Source organism: Echinops telfairi, unplaced genomic scaffold, assembly GCF_000313985.2.
Source record: "Echinops telfairi isolate 266 unplaced genomic scaffold, ASM31398v2 ScPeMD7_25;HRSCAF=90, whole genome shotgun sequence".
NCBI classification, from domain to species: Eukaryota; Metazoa; Chordata; class Mammalia; order Afrosoricida; family Tenrecidae; genus Echinops; species Echinops telfairi.
Window position 1 is genome coordinate 2,801,524 of NW_022103922.1, and position 19,725 is coordinate 2,821,248.

At 60.9% G+C, this 19,725-nt stretch overlaps 1 protein-coding gene across 1 annotated transcript in view; it reads left to right on the forward strand.

Annotated features, from left to right (window-relative positions):
* The window catches only part of SARDH (sarcosine dehydrogenase), a 44,539-nt gene that overhangs the window by 5,968 nt on the left and 18,846 nt on the right, over window positions 1–19,725 (forward strand). The window contains exons 4-14 of the mRNA XM_004714527.2: window positions 1,342–1,521; window positions 4,155–4,278; window positions 4,414–4,514; window positions 7,370–7,474; window positions 8,503–8,632; window positions 10,007–10,093; window positions 10,198–10,288; window positions 11,382–11,523; window positions 12,807–12,890; window positions 14,413–14,526; window positions 18,818–18,956. Of these exons, the coding sequence (XP_004714584.1) occupies window positions 1,342–1,521; window positions 4,155–4,278; window positions 4,414–4,514; window positions 7,370–7,474; window positions 8,503–8,632; window positions 10,007–10,093; window positions 10,198–10,288; window positions 11,382–11,523; window positions 12,807–12,890; window positions 14,413–14,526; window positions 18,818–18,956 (1,297 nt within the window). The remainder of the gene's footprint in view (window positions 1–1,341; window positions 1,522–4,154; window positions 4,279–4,413; window positions 4,515–7,369; window positions 7,475–8,502; window positions 8,633–10,006; window positions 10,094–10,197; window positions 10,289–11,381; window positions 11,524–12,806; window positions 12,891–14,412; window positions 14,527–18,817; window positions 18,957–19,725) is intronic.

Below are 19,725 nucleotides of genomic sequence, written 5' to 3' on the forward strand. Positions count from 1 at the left end.
TGCCAATCATCTGTGGGGAGGCGTGGCCTACCAGGCACTGAGCAGTCCGAGAAGGTGGTGTTCTGTGCCCTGCACGGGACCCGAGCCGCCGGCCCCAAACGTTAGATCCACAGGGGAGGTTTTTACTTGTGGGTTCCCGATGGGTCGCACCCCTTATTGGGGCTTCCTAGTGAATTGAAGCTGCGTTTGCCCTTGGTCTGACCCACAGACTACCTGCCGCTTCCCTAGACTGCAAATCACTGCCCTGGAGGGATTCCGACTCACGAACACCCGACAGCCGGAGGTTTCAGAGATGGCAACTCCCGGTTCAAAACCTTGTCTTTCTTCCACCGAACAGCTGGTGGTTTTGAACTGCTGACCTTGTGGTTGACAGGGCGCTCACTGAGCCATGGGGGCTCTGCGCCTACAGTCTAGGGCAAACACAGCTGGACCTGTGGGCTGCTAAGGCAAGGTCAGTGGTTCAAACCCACCAGCTGTTCTGCACAAGGGAGATGAGGCTGTCTGTTCCCATAGAGATGCACAGCCCCGGAAACCCTATAGGACCTGGGGGTCGAACGGTCCTTTCCCAGGGGTCGCCCGATCCACGACAGTAGCAAAATGACAGTGATGAAGTAGCAACGTAAATAATGTTATGATTGGGCTCCCCACCACATGAGGAACTGTATGAAAGGGTCGAGGCATGAGGAAGGCTGAGAACCGCTGCTTAGAGGGTCCCAATGAGTCAAAACCTGTTCATGGCAGTGGGTTTTTAAAAATTAAAAACAAATTTCTCAATGTGCAGTAAATAGCACGATGAGAAAGTTTGAAAGACAGCTTGGAAAAAGTTGAAACTGTGAGTGTGACCACAGACAGAGTGAGCACGGCTGTGGGGACGTGATGCCCACAGGCTTGCTGGACGCTGGGTGGCCTCAAACCTTTTGTACAAAACGCAGCGTGTGCCAGGCCCATGTTTCCTGGGCTGAGGGCCCCTTCAGTCCCTCCACCACACTGGTCCCAGAAACTACTGCTGCTGTGCCCTCCACTGATCCTGACCCCCTGTGACCCCCGGTGACCCCCGGTGACCCGGTGACAGAGGAGCCCTACCCCAGTGTCTGAACAGCTGGGTATTTGACTGCTGAGCCACCCGGCTCCTGAGAGAAGCTATCATCACCCATTGCTCAGGTCCCGTGCTGACCCTGCTGTTGACTCAGGGGAGAGGGTCAGGGGGTCATGGGTCCTGGCCAGAGTTCCAGGAGGCACCTGGCCAAGGCTTCCGGGCATTGGAAGGTGGGACAAGAGGGGCCCTGGGAGAGGGCCTGGGGCAAGCTTCCAATGGCTAGTCATTGTCTCTGGGACCCCTAGCTGGGCAAGGCCTATGGCGTGGAGTCCCACGTGCTGAGCCCAGCAGAGACCAAGGAGCTGTACCCGCTGATGAACGTGGACGACCTCTACGGGACTCTGTACGTGCCACACGACGGGACCATGGACCCTGCTGGGACCTGCACCACCCTGGCTAGGGCCGCCACTGCCCGAGGAGCCCAGGTACTGGGGCCCGGCCCTCCTCCAGCCGGCCCTTGTCCCCCTCCCCCCTCCATGGACACTCAACTTCCCCTGGCAGTGGGTGGCTCGGCCAGGAGCCCCCTCTGTAATTTGTCTTCTGGGGTCTCAGTCACACACACGTAGAAACAACAAGAGAAGCCACAGCCCCGGTGCCTATAAAAAACAAGTTTCCACACTCCTGCGTGAACCTACCTTTTTAGAAATCATTTTATTGGGGGTTCTTATTACAGATCTCATACCAATCCATCCATCCATTGTATCAAGCACATTTGTACATATGTCACCCTCATCACTTTCAAAACATTTTCTTTCTGCTTGAGCCCTGAGTATAAGCTCTTTTTCCCCTCCCACCCTCGTGAACCCTTGATAAATTATAAATGATTCTTATTTTCCTGTCTTACACAGTTTGCTGCCTCCCTTCACCCACTTTTCTGCTGTTCGCCCACCTGGACAGGGGTGCAGGGTGCCGTCTTACGTCCATCATTGTGAACCGTTCCTCCTTCTTCTCCCTCCTCTCCCCACCTTCCCCCTACCCTCATGGTATTGCTACTCCCCTTTCTGTTCCTGGGGGTGTATCTGTCCTGGATTCCATGTGTAGAGAGCTCTTCTCTGTACCAGGGTACATGCTCCTGGTCTAGCTGGATTTGTAAGGTAGAACTGGGGTCATGATAGCAGGGGGAGGAAGCGGCAAACCTTTTACAGGTGCTGGGAAGTTCAATGGCTGTTGACAGAGCGAGCCTGGTGGCTCCGCAGGTCCCGTAGGGTCTGCAGCAGAAGCCAAGGGAGAGAGCCAGGCTGGCTTTGTCACAACCTGGGAAACCCACAGGGGCGGCTCTCCCGGGCCGCAGGGTCTCTACGCTGGGCATCCACCCGGTGGCGGAGAGTCTTTTCGATTGTTTCTGGTCGTGGATGGTACCGCCTGGTGAGCAAGTTGGAAACAGCGAGCGAGGGACCAGGCTGTGGCACGGGCAGGCAGCGAGAGCTCGCGCCCGTGAGACGATGCCGTGGCAGGCTTGGCGTGGACCTCAGATGTGTGCCCCACGTGTGTCCGCAGGCCCTGTGAGACGGGGTGTGCCTGCACACTGTGCATCTGCCCTGATGCTCGGTGCCGACTCACAGTGGCCCGATGGACGGCAAACGGAACTAAACACTGCCCGGTCCTGCTCCCGCCTCACGATTGCGCTCCGTTGGAGGCCCTGGTTGGAGCCCCCCATGTCCATCGTATCTTTGAGGGCTGTCCTTTTTATTTTGCGCCCGCCCCCCGCCCCTCACCAGGCAGGATGCCCTTCTTCAGGTCCTGTGCTGTCTCTCAGGGGCTTGAAGAAGCTCGCAGGCAAATGGAATAAGATATTGGATTTCTGGAGCTTCCTGGGAGAAGCTCCTGGGCTGGCACCCCCCTCTCTTCCCCCTGCTGTCTTCCGGGCTCTGACCCCGGGCACCCTCGTGGGCGCCAGAGCAAAGCCACACTCCTTCGGGGCTCCAGTGAAGGCTGTCAGGCCCAGGACCATCAGGCCTTTCTTCTGAGGGCCTCGACCTGCCAGCATTTGGGCTGCAGCGCTGTGGGACCAAGGTGGACGTGGCCGCGGGCATTCTCTCACACGACCTCGTTTTTTATTGAGAGCTCCTTTTATTGGGGGCTCTTACAACTCCTGTTGCAATCCACACGTAGATTGTATCAGGCATGTTTGTACGTAGGTTGCCAGTTTCTAGACAGTTGCTTTCTATTGAGCCCTTGGGATCAGCTCCTCTTTTCTTGCCCCACCCCACCCCACCCCCCGGGCCCCTTGATAGAGTGTAGATTGTTATTGTTTTCATATCTCACACTGACCGCTGTCTCTCTTCCCCCATGGTTTCTGTCGTTCTTCCCCCTGGAGGGGTGTGTGTGGTTATGTGTCGATTATTGCCATCGGCTCTCCCTTCGTCCCCTCCACTTCCCCCTGCCCTGTATCACTACTCCCATGCCGTTCCTGGATTCCGTGTGCCGAGAGCTTTATCTCCTCTCTGTGCACATGCTCCCATTCAGTCCACAGTGGGAAGCAGCCCTGGGGTCATGACAGTGGGTGGGGAGGGAGCCCCAAGGAACCAGAGGACTCTTGTGTGATACATCCCTGCTCGAATGCACCCTGGTTATCGGGTCCCGCTTTTTAAAAAAATCATTTCATTAGGGCCTCATACAACTCTTACCACAATCCATACATCCATCCATTGTGTAAAGCACATTTGTACATTCTTTTTAAAAAAAATAGTTTTATTAGGGCCTCATACAACTCTTACCACAATCCATACATCCATCCATTGTGTAAAGCACATTTGTACATTCATTGCCCTCATCATTCTCAAAACATTTGCTTTCCAAGTCCCACTTCTTCAGATGAAGCTTGACCGACCCCTGGAGTCTCCAGGGCGGGTGGTCGTGTCCAGCAGAGATGATGGGTCCACTCCTCTGGACGTGTCCACCTGGCTGGCAGCCCCACCTGTGGCTGCCCCACTGCTCCAGGGCTGAGTCTGCTCCCCAGCTCCCATCAAGGGGGGCAGGTTGTCTGTTGAGAGTGGGTGCTCAGAGAGTGGGGAGCCCCAGACCCCAGAGGACACTGGCAGCAGCTCTCTCGGGCCAGGTCATCGAGAACTGCCCAGTGACCGGCATCCGAGTGTGCACGGACGACTTCGGGGTGCGTCGCGTCGCAGCGGTGGAGACCATGCACGGCTCCATCCAGACGCCCGTCGTGGTCAACTGCGCAGGTGGAAGGGTGGTTTCTCCCGCTGCCCCTGCCCGGTGTCTCTCTGGGGTGGGGGTGCGGCCTAGGTGGGCCTGCAGGGGTCCTGTGGCCTGCCACCAGGAGGGCTGTCCTGAGCAGCGTGTGTGCTCCCCTGCAGGAGTATGGGCCGGTGCAGTGGGGCGCATGGCTGGAGTCAAGGTCCCCTTGGTGGCCATGCACCATGCCTACGTCGTCACTGAACGCATCGAGGGCATCCAGGTGAGCCAGGGCCCAGATGGGTGAGAGCATCCAGGTGACTTAGGGCCTGGATGCCCCAGGGTTCAGGTGTTGCTGCCTGGGTCGTGGGGGTGCCTGTGGGCCTGACTCTGAGCCCCGGGCCATCGAGGTACAGACGGCATGACTCCCACGGGCCCCAGTCACGTCATCTGTGAGATGGATGGTCTGAGATGTCAGAGAGGAGGTGGCAGGGGTGGGGGTGGCTGGGTGGGGTGTATGCCACCCCCCTGACCTGGGGCAGGGCTCTCTGGTGCCCAAACCGTGGCCCCAGCCTGCCCTGCCGGGTTGCCTTTCTGCAGTGGCCCGTTCCCTTTAGCCTGAACTTATGAGAACTCGTCTTAAACTCCACCCTGAACTGATGGGCATGCAGGAGCCTCTGATGGTCCACTTCCCAACCAGCCCCTGGCCTCACTCGGCTGCCCCATGGTCTCTCCCTCAGACACGGTCGGTTTGAGTCCTCTCTGGTCACGTCCATGAGTAGGAGGTTGTTGTTAGGTCCTGGGAACCCTGCGGATCTGCGTGCTCCCCCCACATCCTAGGGAGCACTGGCCCCTGCCCTCTTTCCCTCCTTCCCTCGGGGCCGCAAGAGGAAAGGGTGGGCAGTGGTGGCGGTATGGGCGGTGGGCAGTGATACAGACAACCCCAGAGGAGGTGAGGGGTGCTTATTGGTAGGGCACATGGGGTGGGGGCAGGGACAAAGCTCAGAGGATAATGGGCAGTGGGAGGGGCTGGTTGGCCAGCAGGGTGTCAGAGATGAGGCATGATGGTCAGTATATGGACAGAGGGTGGGGCAGGCCTGTTCATTACATGGACAGAGGGTGGGACAGGCCTGGTCAGTATAAGGACAGAGGGCAGGACGGGCCTGGTCAGTACATGGACAGAGGGCGGGACTGGCCTGGAAAGTACATGGGCAGAGGGTGGGACGGGTCTGATTCTCCTTCCCCTGGCTGGGTGTGCGGACTGGTGCTCTCCCGTGCACATAGTCCCTGTGGTGGACGGTGCTCCAGCAGGCCTGCTCAGCGCTAGGAGAAGCCCTTGATTGCTGAGCCGGCTCTGGGCGCTGTCCCCTACTGGCCACCAGGTGGCACTCTTTGGCTGCAGTCAGCTCCTGGTGGGTCCTGGGCTGGACTGAAGGGCAGGTGGTGGACGGGTCACCACGGGGTGTCCACCAGTGCCTGACTTTGAGGCGTGGAATCCCAGGTGAGAGCCTTACATGCCGGGGTGATGGTCCTCTCATGAAGCTAAGCTCAGGTTGGTCCAGGAGCCAAGGGGCCAGCCTCCAGACCAGAGCTCGGAAACTTTGCTGGAGGAAGTGGGGGACTGGGGAGCAAGGTTCACATGCCTCCATCCTCATCCTGAGGGCCATAGGGGGGTCTGGGGCCCGGGCCGCGGGGGCCCACACACAGCTCTGTGGACTGAAGTCGGGTTTAGGGTGTCAGCAGGACCACCCTGTGCCCGCCTCTCTAGGCAGTCTGGCTTGTCCCCGCAGTTCACCAGTGTCATCGACCCCATTCCCTGTGTGCCCGGGTCCTCCTCTTGAAGAAGACACCCCCGGACAGGCCCCGGTGCCAGCCAGCGGGACTCCCGACAAGTCCGTTTGGCTGGCACAGGCACAGCCTTGGGGACCCATGCTGACCCATAGCCACGGGTCACTCACGGCTGGCCAGGACCACTACCTGCCCACCCCCAGCACAGAGAGCGGTGTCATGTCAGGCAGGGCCTTCATCCTCGGGAGCTCAGGGGACCCTTCCAAGGCCTTCCCTGCTGACACCCTCTGCACGCCTGGTCAGGAGGTCCCTGGGCATGGGCAGCTGGGTGCCCACAAGTGCTCTGGGCAAGCAGGCTCCATGCCCATCTGGGCTGCCCCAGACCCGAGCCCCAAAGCCCCCATGTTCTTTGTGGGGAGTCCAGATTCTGGCATCGAAGGGCCCTGCTCCCTGTGGGCCCCAGTTTCTGTAGCACGGGGGGCTTTGGGGCATCCCCTGGCTGCCTGCTGGGGCCTCACAGGCCGCCCTCTGCCTTTCCTGTAAGACACCCTCAGGAGGGCTTGCTTCTCCTCGGGTGGAAGATGAGGCTTTCTATTTCCGAAGAGTTCCAGTCTGGGAGATCTCAAGGGGCAGCTTCCCCGTCCAGCGGGCACGCTGTGGATCAGCACTGACTGGATAGCGGATGTCTGGTTGTGCATTGGGTTTCCCCTGGGCAGGGAGGGCATCAGCAGGCCTTGGTGTGGTGTGTCCCAAGACCGCCCATCTCAGAGCCCTACCTGTGGTCTCCAGTGACCATCTGGCTGATCTGAAGCTGGAGAGGGTGGGCTTCTTAGAGCAGCACCCTTTGCTGTGGCCAGAGACCCCTCCCCTAAGTCTCTTCCCTCTTGGAACCTGGAGCACAGAGCCTGGAAGGGGGTGGGGGCAGCACCTGGGTTCAACCTTTAGCCAACTTTCCTGTGTTCAGACCCCCTGCCCTGCTCAGCTATGGGGGCCCCTGGGGAAGGGGACAAAGAGTTTGACTCATCCTGTCCCTCACCCTGAACCTGAGCGGCGTCTCCTTGTCCACCAGAAGTGGACATTGGACCACTCCCCACCCCACCGTCACCTCCCCTGCTCTCTGACCTTTGTGGGTACACCTCTCCTTGTGTCCCCTTCTTCCCATCCCTTGGCTGTTACCTGTGGGGAAGGGGAGACCTGGATGAGGAGCATTTTCTGGTGCTGCATGAAACAGAAGCCTTACCCGTGCTGTCTTCAGGGCCCGTGACAAGAGCAGGGCAAGGTCCCCTCGTGGGGGAACGCCTGGCCCCAGCCCGGCCTGCTGACCCCAGGCCCCGGCACTCTGCCTTTCAGAACATGCCCAATGTCCGAGACCACGATGCGTCTGTGTACCTCCGCCTGCAGGGGGACGCCTTGTCTGTGGGCGGCTATGAAGCCAACCCCATCTTCTGCCAGGAGGTGAGCGGCTGAACCCTGGGGGTATTGTGAGTTGGGCAGGGGGTGCACTGTGCAAGGGGCTTCCAGACCCCCCTACCCACTGAAATGTTCTAGCCACACACCTGGGGCATTGCTGGGGCAGGCCCAATGGCCCCACAAGGGAGGCCAAGCCCCATTTTCTCTAAGCCCCCCCAAAGAGAACAACACCCAGGGTCAGAATTGTGCTGAGGCCCCAGGAGCGAGGGGCTGTGGGGCAGACGCATGCTGACCTCAGAGGATGGAAGCTGTCAGGACCACTGCCCCCCACACCCCACTCCCCCAGCTGCAGCAGCCTCTCCTCCAGGCCTGGGGACCCCTGAGTGCACACGGCCACCCTGTCCCTACACTCACAGTGTCCACCCGTGCTGGTGGCCACATGACCGGAGAGTGTCCAGCTTTCTGGGAGGGGTGTGATGGGAAGAAGCCTGGGCTGGGTGCTGTGTTTGGTGGCACACAGATGGTCACATGTGTCATGGACTTTGGGGTCCTGATCGGCACCCTGAACAAGATCGGCAGGGTGTGAGCAACGTGGGAAGCTTGAGGTGGGAGGGCTGCCTATGGCCTGGCAGTCAGGGCAGGCTTCCTGGAGGAGGTGGTCAGAGTGGGCATGACCTAGGAAGAAGGAATGGGGGTGAGGCCCGAGGTCCGCTGCAGCACACCCCTGACTGATGTCGTGGGGGAGGCCAGCCAGACCTGAGAAGGGCCTCTCTGCCAGGCAGTGGGGCCCGTGGCAGCCTGGGCACAACAGGGTCAACACGGGGATGGAAAGAGAGGAGGAAGCAGGTGGCCAGGTGGATGCTTGTGGGGGGAGGTCTGTACAGGAGAGGACACACAGGCCTGCTGAGGGCCTACCATGGGGGAGACAGGTCTGGGGGACCTGAGGGACCACCCCAGCCCCTGACCTGGCCCTGCTTAGCCTGCCCACCCGGCAGAGGTCGAGGGGAGGCCAGGAGCAGGCTCTGGGCTGCTCCCGGCAGCCACAGGACACGGTCTCCACTCCGCCCACACAGGTGTCAGACAAGTTTGCCTTTGGCCTCTTTGACCTGGACTGGGACGTGTTCACCCAGCACATCGAAGGCGCCATCAACCGGGTCCCCGTGCTGGAGAGGACAGGGGTCAAGTCCACGGTCTGCGGTCCGGGTGAGTGGGGGCTGTAGCTGGGCGAGGCCTCCTGGGGGTGATTCCCAGCATCCACAGCGCCGCCCTCACTCAGGGGCTGGCCTCCAGCCTGACAAGGGAGACCTGGCGCCACTGGGGGGCACAGCTCAGGGGTGTGGGAGCGTGCCACCCAGAGCAGGGGCACCAGCCCCGCCATGGAGAGGGAAGGTAGGGTCATGGAGCCAGGCTGCGGGAAGACGTGTCTGGGCCCAGGGACTCCACCCACCCGGAGAAGCACCCAGCTCCCTACCTTGGCTCCTAGTCCCCTCCCACCTGCCTCCAGTCCTCTAACCTCACCCCCCAGCTCCACCCCCTCCTGCAGGTGCTGAACGCTTTCTCACCTCGCTCTGGGACCCCTGACCCCTGTCCCCCTGTCTGGGCCCCATCAGCTCAGATGCGTCCCTGAAGCTTTCTTGGTCCCCCTCACCCTGAGCCCCAGCCCCCACCTCTACACCCTGCTCCCTCTGAGCCCCAGCTCCCACCTCTATACCCCGCTCACCCTTAGCCCCCCACCTCTACACCCCACTCCCCCTGCGCCCCTCACCCCACCTTGTCTTCCTCCTGCAGCCCCCTTGTGTGGATCTGGACATTGGCTCCAGATGGGGGGCCTGGCCCATGATGGGGGGCTGCAGATACTAGTGGGGCTGCCTAACTCACAGCCCTGTGGGGCAAATACATCACCCCGACTTTACAGGTGGGCAAATGAAGGCTCAGAGAGCCCAAGTGCACTCTGCTAGTGGGGGGCAAGTTCACAGGGTTCAAATCCAGGCCCCAGGCTGGGAAGCCCCTATGGTGCCGTTATGCCAGGCTCCCCTGCCGCGTGGTCCGGCTGCAGAGAGGGCCCCAGACACTCGCTTCCAATCAAGCACCAGCAGTGGGCGAAGCAGAGGGCTGCCAACGGCAAGGTCGGTGGTTGGAACCCACCAGCGGCTCTGAGGGGGAACGAGGAAGCCGTCTGCTCCCATGGAGGCGGACCATCTCAGAAATCCTGTGGGGGTGGGGCTACTCTGTCCTAGGAAGCTGCTCTGTGTGTGTCAGCCGGATGGGCGCTGAGTCTGAGCCGGGCCTGTCCTGGGGGCTCTCAGTCCAGAGGGTGGGGGTCCTGGGACGACGTGCAGGGCAGGAGGCAAGCGCCCCTTCTTGGTAGGAGGATGGTCGGGGATCCTGTGGCTGGATAGGCACGCCAGGGCAGCTCCCTGGAGTAGGTGGCTCTTGGGCTGGGGTTTGAGCGGTGGGGGTGGGGGGTCTGGGTGAAGGAGGCACCTGCAGACCCCCATCCTGACACATTCTCTCTGGGGAGACCCGGTCCTCAGGTGGGTGCAGAGCAGGGAGACTTACCAGGCCCATCCCTTACAGAATCCTTCACGCCAGACCACAAGCCCCTGATGGGGGAGGCGCCCGAGCTGCGCGGCTTCTTCTTAGGCTGTGGCTTCAACAGCGCAGGTGGGTGCGGCCGCAGCGCCCAGAGACTGTGGGGCTCAGGGGATGGGGGGGGGCTCTGGGGCCAACAGGAGACTGTGACCCCCACTTCCACCTCCCCCCGCCAGGAATGATGCTGGGCGGTGGCTGTGGGCAGGAGCTGGCACACTGGGTCATCCATGGACGGCCCGAGAAGGACATGTATGGCTACGACATCAGGTGAGTGTCCCCTGGGCAGGCAGGTCCGGACAAGGCCTCCCCAGAGTGGCAGAGACAGCCAAGGACTGGGAGAGCCCCTCCCCTGGAGGTCGCAGCCCCTCCCACTGTCCTCCACTTTACAGAGCGGGAAACTGAGGGACAGAGGTCAGGAGTGTGTGCTCCATGCTTGCTGGCGGGGTGGCTGGACTCCGTCGGACTCGCTGTGCTGGCACGGGCTGCAAAGGACTGTGGGAGCAAGTCCCGGAGGCTGTGCACATGGCAGGCACCCAAGGGTGGGGGGTGCACCTCCCCTTACTGGGTGGGGGCCCAGGGTCCTGAGCTCACACCCATGCATAGCTGTTCCAATCTTGACACAGGTCCTTGAAGGAGCCCCCCCCCCTCCCGCCCCCACTCCCAGCCTCTGTTCCCACGGGGCAAGCTCTGCCTACCTTTCATGGCCTGGCCCCCCAGACCGGGTCAGCTCCCTCCCTCCTGTGTCCCCTGTGTGCAACCATGGCTATCACCCCTGCCCACCCCCAGACTGGCTGCAGGGAGTGTGTGTGTGTGTGTGTTTCTGCTCCAAGCTCACTGCATGTGAGCAGTGGTGTGGAGCTCTGGCTGCCTGCCCCACCTGAAGGGAGGGGTGGCCTCATGTAGGGTGACTAGGCAGGGGCAGGGCAGAGCAGTTCTCCCGCCCCCACCCCACCCCCACCCTGTAGCACCGGGCCTCCCCAGAGCTTGGATCCCAGCCCCTGCACCCTCCTCACCCCCAACTCTGCTTCTGTGCCTACCTGTGCCTGCTGAAGTGTGGGGACATGGAACCCGGGTGGTGGGGTGGGGTGTACACTGAGGCCCTGCCCCTGGCACTGGCACAGCTTTGGGCCTGTCTGGGCTCTTCCACCAGCTCTCCTGGGGGTCCAGGGATGGAATCTAGCCCATTGTCTCTGACTGCATGCAGCCTGGCAGAGGTGCCTCAGGCCATCACCTGAACTGGACCAACGCCTGTCTCTGGATGCTGCCACCACAGTGCCCTCGGGGTCCCTGTGTCAGGGGCTGGACCCCCTGGGGGTCCCCCGTCATGGTCTCCAGGTGCTGACCTGCCCTCCGTCCACAGACGCTTCCACCACTCACTCACTGACCACGGCCGCTGGGTCCGGGAGCGCAGCCACGAGTCTTATGCCAAGAACTACTCTGTGGTCTTCCCCCACGACGAGCCCCTGGCGGGACGCAACATGCGGCAAGACCCCCTGCACAAGGTACCTGCTCCCCGCGCCCGGGGTGTTGGGGGACAGCAGGGCAGGAGAGGCACCGAGGCCTGAATGTCCCATGTGCTTGCTGAGTACCCTGACAAGTCAGGCCCTGAGCCCGGGCTGGGACATGTTGCTGAATGTGCAGGAAGAGGTCCTGCCTGGGGACACGAAAATGCAGGTGACTGAAAAGGCAGGAGGTCATACATGTGCTGTCAGACAGGTGGGGGTAGGTCTGGGGCAGGTCTGGGGAAGATCGGGTCAGAGGGAGGAGCAGCCAGCCAGCAGCATGATCCTAAGCCCAACTGAGATGCCCTGCCCACCCCGGTAAACTCCTACATATATGGCAAAACCCACTGTCAAGTGCTCTTCTCTGGGGCCTGCGCTTGCATGGCCACCCAGGCCCCCATGGCCTGGGTGCTCCTTCCCTGGGCTTCCCCTGGGTCCTGGCCTTCCTCCTGGCTGGTCAGCTCCCTGGTCTTTGGCCTATCTGGTTTTCAGAGCCCGCCCCCACAGCTGCTGAGAGGGTAGTGGGAAGCGGAGGAGGCAGGAGGCATTGCAGCTGAACCTCCCTCGTGGGGATGGGGGGGCGGGAAGACCCAGGGCAGGGTCCAGGCTGTCAGTGGTCAGTTCCCAGACCACCTGGACTGAGGGCTTCTGGCCTGACCGATGGACCAGCCCACCTGAGCCCGGGGTCTCCCTGACCAGCCACCTGTTGTCACTTCTTACGTCCTGAGCACCCCACCCTTGTGAGACGACGCTGTCAGGTTTGCCAGGTGGGGCTGCTGTACCTCCTCCCGCTGGAGGCCCACTCCATGGCATTCTAAGTGTTGGCAGGGATACATACCCCCTCCCGTAGACTGGGGGTTCCCACTCAGAGGAGACCCCACTGTGCATGGGGTCCCTAGAGGACTGTCCCTCTAAGGTCACTGGGCACCTCTCACTGGGGTGGGGACGGTCACTCACACCTGGGTTGTGCCTCCCAAGAAGCCTGGAATCACTGAATCCCAGGAGAGACATATTGGGGTCACCGAGTGCCAGTGTGACCACAGCACACCCTCCCTGCGGTCAGGGGGCCACCTGCTGTCAGACGGCTGTGCCCGCTTGGGACGAGGCCGTGTGGGCTGTGGGCCTGGTCAGGGTTTGAGGACCTCCTGCCCAAGCACCCTCAGGTTTGAGGGGCAGAGTGGGTCAAGGCTGCCTGAAGCTGCCGTCTGCGGGACTTGGGGTGTTGCGGGGTCCCGGGTGCTTGTCGGCCAGGTGGAAGGTGACGTTCTCTCTCCCTCTGCCAGGAGCTGCTGGCTCAAGGCTGCGTGTTCCAAGAGAGACATGGCTGGGAGCGGCCCGGATGGTTCAGCCCCCACGGGGCAGCCCCGGTAGGTAGGGCCACCTCTACCAGCCAGGGGGACTGCCCGTCGGCCCAGAGGTCTGCCTGGCCACAGTCCGTCTCCCCTGCCCTTGCCCTGCCCTCTTGCCCTCCTGCCCCTTGGAGCCAGATCAGACCCTGAGTTTGGGTTGATGGTTAAGTGACAGCAGGCAAAGCCCCGGCCCCCATCTGCCCATCAGAGCGGGGCACCTGCCTTGGGCCATGCCTCTACGGGTACCGGTGCCCCCACCCCCACCGGGAGGGCTCCACAGCCAGGACCCAGTGGGACCCAGACACCTGAGCCCATGCCATGGGAGGGGGGATGGGCAGAGGGCGGGGGCCCACGTTAGAGGTAGCATCTCCCAAGCCCACTCTTGTGGTTTTTGGCAACTACACCTGCGAGTTTATATCGGTGGGAAGGTGTGTGACTTCTCGGCCTAGTTGATAAGCGGGGTCTCACCGGCTGGCTCTGGGTGCCCGGGGAGCTCCGGGCTCCGCCGGGATCCATCCGGCAGTAGCTTGTCTGAGCGACTCTGGGGAGCCCTGGGGCTCCTCTGTGGCCCCATCAATCCCTTTTCAGTTCAGCACAGCTCCCGTTGTCATAGCAACCAGGTCCCCTGAGTTCCAGGGCCTCAGTGGGCTACGGCAGCCTAGGCTGCTCCCAGCTGTCAGCCACTGTCCCCTGTCCCCACTGGCTGGGACACAGAGCCCCCATGATGAGGACACTCTGTCTACAGGGGGCCGGGCTGAGGGCTTGGGGCCCAGGCAGAGAGGCTGGCTGGAGACCAGGCCAGGCAGGACTCTGGATGGCCCCCAGTGCTCCCTTCTCCCACGTGGCTGGCTGGGAGAGGCTTGGGTGGGGAGCTGGAGTACCCTCTGCTGCCCCATCAAGGAGTGGTCCTGGGAGGACCCTCTGCAGGGCTCGGCATCACCCACTCTGGACTCTCACCTAGGGGCTGGTGATGGAAGGCGGACAGCTGCCCCCCCTCTGTGGGTGCGCAGTGAGGGAGGGCTTTGTCAGTGGGAATAGACCCTCAGAGGGTCTTCGAGTGGGTGAGGGGAGAAACTGAGTCCGGTGAGGTGAGGGGCCAGTCCCGGAGACCCCTGCCGCCTTCCACCCAGGTTCTGCCTTGATCTTGAGGTGGTCCAGGCCTCTGTGCCTCAGTTTCCCCAGTGTAGACAGGTGCCGTCACCATGGCAAGAGTACCTGGTACCATCCAGGCTGCCCACCCCTCGTCACCCCTTCCTCTCCCTGCTCGGGGTTGGCCCTGACCCCCAGCTCCCCCCAGTCCCTACTCCCAAGTCCTGAATACACCCCACCCTCCTGGCACCCCACCAAGGGGCATTGACTGCTTATGGAATGCCTGCCCCCCCCATCACTCTGTGAGGGCAGGACTGAGTATAAAGCCGGCTCACGCTGTGCCCCCAGGATCCCTTCAGGGTCTGCCAGCCGCCCCGGCCCTGTATGTGCATGGGCAGGAAGGCAGGCAAGGCCAGGGTGACCCAGCGGTGACAACGTGCTCTGTCCACAGGTCCTGGACTACGACTACTACGGAGCCTACGGGCACCAGGCGCACCAGGACTACACCTACAACAAGCTGCTGAGCGATGAGTACACCTTCCACTTCCCGCCCCACCACGAGGCGGTGAGCACCTGGGCCTGGGGGAGCCTCTCATTCTGGCCCCTCCCTCTGTGCCAAGGCAGGCGCAGGCAGAGTCCCCTCTCTGAGCAGCGTCCCAGCTGTATACCTCCGGGGCCGGGAGCAGTGGGCTCTCAGCTTCGAACACACTGCCGGCACAGCAGAGACAGACAGGACGGGGAGGTTTGGGGAAGAACAAGGCCCGCAGCCCCGGAGCCCCGCCCCGCAGCGGCCTACCTGCACCTATGGCCACGCCCCGGCCCCACCCCGCGGTGGCCTACCTGCACCTATGGCCACGCCCCGAGAAGTGCCAAGGCCGATGTCCGGGTCTGCTGCTGCCTCTCTGAAACCGCTCGTGGATGCCGCTGAGGTTAAAAGCCGTCCTCTTGTGAATGTAGGGAAGGCTCCCAGAGCGGATCGTGGTTTACATCCAACAATCCTCCTCGCCTTGATTTTACCTTTTGGCTGCCCACTGCTCCCCCCAGCTCCTCTGCATCTTGGGTTTCCGGTTCCCACACCTTCCTTCCTAACCCTCTGAACTTTGACCTGGGCTTAGCGCTGCTGCCCCTTGCTCCCAGATGGACGGATTCCGAGAGGAATGTGCCCCTTCCTGGTGCTGGGAGTGTGGCCGGTCCCGCTCCCAGACGGAAGCGCGCCCCTGCGCCATCCCACAGTCGTTCTTGGTTTGCGCTAGTGGTCCGTCCATCTCCTTGAAGACCTGCCTCCTTTGCGTCCCCCTATTAGACAGAATTCGGCTCCAGACTTAAAGGGGGACTGAGGGTCATCATCTCAGGTATCACACCAGCCTCTACCTGGCCTGGAGCCCGGTCTCTTTTACGATTTATTCCACGTTCCCTCCACCTCCCCTCTCTACCCGGGATCTTCTGACGCATCCCTTTCCAAGCAGTTGGCAGCCGGGCAGCATCTCATTCTGGTCTCTGGGTCCCGGAGGCTGGGGTTCGCTTGGTCCGTGAGTCCATGGACTGCCTTTTCCCCGTGGACCTTCAATTCCTGTCACTCATCTCCTCCAAACTGGGACAGACTCGTCGTCGTTGCCCCTTAGATGCCTTTCCAGCTTTTAACTCTCTGCCATCGGGTCGGTGCTGACTCACAGCGACCCTGTAGGACAGGGTAGAGCCGCCCCTGTGAGTTTCTGAGACTGTCACTCATTTCAGGAGCAGAACCCCCTCTCTCCCACGGAGCGGGTGGTGGCTCTCTACTGCCGACCTTCGGCACCACAGCCCCACAAGTAACCACTCTGAGCTTTGAAGAGTTTTCATAAAATTTGAATGAAGGCCCCACTTCACGTTGCACGGAGGGGCGCGCCGCTGGTCCTGGGGGCTTGCTGCTGGTGCACGGCAGGTTGTGACTGGGTCGGTTGGGAGCCTCGGGTCCTTGGTGGCAGCGGGGTGGACTCTAATTCACAGCCACCCACGGAGGCCCAGTAGAGCGTCTGCAGGGCTCCCTCGGGCTGGTTTGTCGCAAGTAGACCTCTAGGAACTGCCTTCCAAGGTGTCTTGTGGGTGGGGTGCGGGGTGGGGTTTGGACCTCTGACCTTTAGCAGGTAAGCTGGATAACTATGTTTGCCTTCCTGGTGGCCAAACTGGTAAGCAGGCCGGAGGGAGCAGGAGGGTGCCTGCCACAAAGCCCACCTCCCCACCGAGCCCCTCTGGGCAGGCGGCCTCTGTAGTGGGGTGAGCCTAGTGTGTTTGAAGCCAGTCTCTCCTGGCCCTTGGGGACTCGGGGGCTCAGGGGGTGCCAGTCAACTTGTGACCAAGACGCCCGAGCAGCCTGAAGGCAGGAGTCCATGCTTGTTTCCGAGGCTGGTAGGGTCCCCAGGCCAGCAGATGAGCCTCAGCTGGAAGCTGGCTTTAGCTTTGGTCTGCAGCCCTAGCTGCCCAGCAGAAACTGCTCCCGGCTCAGAGCAGGGGCTGGTAAGGCCGGGGCAGATGCAGGAAGCCCATGGCACATGCAGGGGTGTGGGGAGTGAATGGACACTCGGTGCCCTGAGCACCTCTGTAGCACCGGCCAGTGTCTGTGGTGTAAATACGCCCAGCACCGAGACCTCTTGAATGGGCCTGTGTGTGTGTGTGTGTGTGTGTGTGTGTCAAGGCTGGGGAGACGTGGAGGGGACACAAGAAGGCCCAAATCCACTGCCCTCAGGTCCATGCTAACTCTCAGCGACCCTATAGAAAGCCGGGTTGAACGGCCCCTGTGGCCTTCGAGACTCGTGTCTTTCTCCCAAGGACCAGCTGGTGGCTTTGAACTGCGGACCTTGTGGGTTGCCGCCAAGCTCGCAACCATTGCCCCATCGGGGCTGCTTGGAGAGGACGATGGCTCACGGTAGCTACCTCGCTGACCTGGCCGGAGCCTCCGGGCAGTGCTGACGGGCGCTGGAGCGGGCCGCGCTGGCCTTGCTCCTGGTCTTCGGGAAGCTCTCCATCTTTGACTGAATGGGAGGCTCCTTCCTTCTTCATCAGCTGTGCGGCTTTTCCCATCAGAGGGTGGCTCCACCGTGAGTCCCTAGAAGCAGCCAGCTGTTTCTGGTAGCATGGTCTCCAAACCCACTGCTACTGGGTGGACTTCAACTTGAGACTCTGCAGGACGGGCGGGGTCTAACTGACCCTGGGGGTTGCAGAGACTGGAACCTTTAGGCCAGTGGTCCTCAACCCTCCTCATGCCACAACCCTTTCATCCAGTTCCTCGTGTGATGGTGACCCCCCCCCCCCAATTTATTTTCATTGCTACTTCATCACCGTCATTTTGCTACTGTTATGAATCAGGTGACCTCTGTGAAAGGGCCGTTCGACCCCCAAAGGGGTCATGACCCACAGGTTGTAGGATGCGCTTTATGGGTGTCCTGTTCCACTCTCCTAACTGCCATTGAGCCAGGGTCTTCTATAGTGGAGCCGTCGGTCAGCAGTGGTCCGTGGGCACCAGCTCGTCTTTCTGTCCCAGGGGGCTGAGAGTTTCTTTGTAGATCCGCTTGTTTCGTCACAGTCTGTTTCTTAACAGTTCCGTTGGCGTGCAATTCACGCGCCATACAATTCGGCGGTCTAAATGCATTAAAGAAGAGCCGTCATCATCGACTCAATCATTGCTGAGAACATCTTCCTCATGCTTGTGCCTGTGATCGTACGCCAGTGGAACTGTTAAACAGATGAACCCAGAGGCCCTGCAAACAAAATCGCAGGCCCCTGAGACCAGAAGGACTAGAGGGTGCCCAGAGACCACTGCCGACGGGCCGCTCTGAGAGGGACCGCAGTAGAAGACCCCGGAGAGAGCAGAAGAGAATGTGGAACACAGGGCAAAGGCGTGAAGGAGACCAGCTTCCCGTCTGGTAGACCAGTGGGACCCTCGGGACTGTGAGGCTCAGCCACCCTGGAAGACTGGAGCCCACCTCACCCCGGGGATCCACCTGCAGCCGAGCAACAGTCAGGCTCGGGGGTCACCGGGGTTGGAATCGGCTGGAGGACAGGGAGTTTGAGAGGCCAGCAGCGGTCACCACGACAGGAGGGACTGCATTAAAGGGCCGTGGCATTGGGAAGGTTGAGAGCCACTGATTGAGAGGGAGCATTGTCACCCTGTTGAGAAATATTTAGGTAACTTCCATGAGCCATTTGGTAATCAGAGTGTCACGAATCTAGCCGGTGGTACGGAATTTAAAGTCCTGGGAAAATGTGCATACACAGGAACGCTTTTTCAGACTGAAAGACAGGGGAGGGTCACTTACACAGGTTAGAAACCTCAGTAACCAACACTGTCTTAAAAACCAGGGAGGGTTCGGCTCACACAACCCCCGCTCCCTGCCATTGAGTGGAGTCTGCTTCATAGCGAGTCTGTAGGACAGGGAAGAGCTACTGTCCCAAGACTGTCACTCTGTATACGAGCAGAAAGCCCGTTTCTAAGTACCCACCAAGGCAGCTGGACCTCAGACAGCGGGCAAACATCTCAATAGCGTTCACCCACTGAGGCAAAACCGTGTCTGCAAGGCTAAGGCTACTTGGTGTATTTCTCACCCGTTAGGGGTTCGCATTTGCCTCCATTGTCGTCAGAGAGAAGGCTTGGGTTGAGGCGAGCCCTTGTGACGTTGTGGCCCTTAGTTAGCGTGTGATCCGTTGTGGAGCATGTTCTGAGTGTGGAGAAGAGCGTGTTGGGGTGTGCTCCAGAGCTCAGAGGGCTTGCCAACCAGAAGCTTTCCTCGGGGAGCTCAGAGGGCTTGGGAAAGAGCAGCCCCACGGTCTTACGGAGAATGCGCAGGCCAGCCCCTCAGTCTTGCCCACGCTTGGGCTTCCAGATCAAGAAGGAGTGCCTGGCTTGCAGAGAGGCTGCTGCTGTGTTCGACATGTCCTACTTCGGGAAATTCTACCTGGTGGGACCAGACGCGAGGAAGGCTGCAGACTGGCTCTTCTCTGCTGACGTCAGCCGGCCCCCAGGTATGGAATGCCTGCATCCCAGTGCCAGGCAGGCTGGCCACTGACCCGGGCACGGAGAGGTGTTGACCAGCCAACTTCTTCCTCTCTGGGGTCCTGCCTCTCACCCCAGCCTGGGCCCCTCTGTCGAGTCCTCTCTGCCCAGGACCTGCCCTTGCTCAGCACCAAGCCCCAGGCCTAAGGACCTCACCCTCTTCTTCCACCTCCCCACCCCCACTCCCCCACCATCTCTCCACCTCGTCACCTTTCCATTGGCTTCATTAATGACAGAACAGACTCCGGCCGCTGATGCTCATGTCTCCCAGGAGAGGGGCAGGGTGAGATGCTTACCTCTCTTCTCTTCACCCGTCTCCATCTTATTCTCTGATAAGAAAACCCACCCATCACCAGCCAGGCAATCCACCAACTGACCCACTGACGCACAAATACAGCTTCTATCCACGCCGTACGAGCCCTCTCTTTAACTCACCTGCTCCCCACCTTCCATCCATCCTTCTATCCATCTATCCATCTACCCTTCCATCCACCCACCCACCCATCTACCCTTCCATCCACCCACCCACTATCTACCCTTCCATCCACCCACCCATCCATCTACCCTTCCATCCACCCATCCATCCTTCCATCCATGTATCCATCCATCTACCCTTCCATCTACCCACCCATCCATCTACCCTTCCATCCACCCACCCATCCATCTACCCTTCCATCCACCCACCCATCCATCTACCCTTCCATCCATCCATCCATCCATCCATCCATCCATCCATCC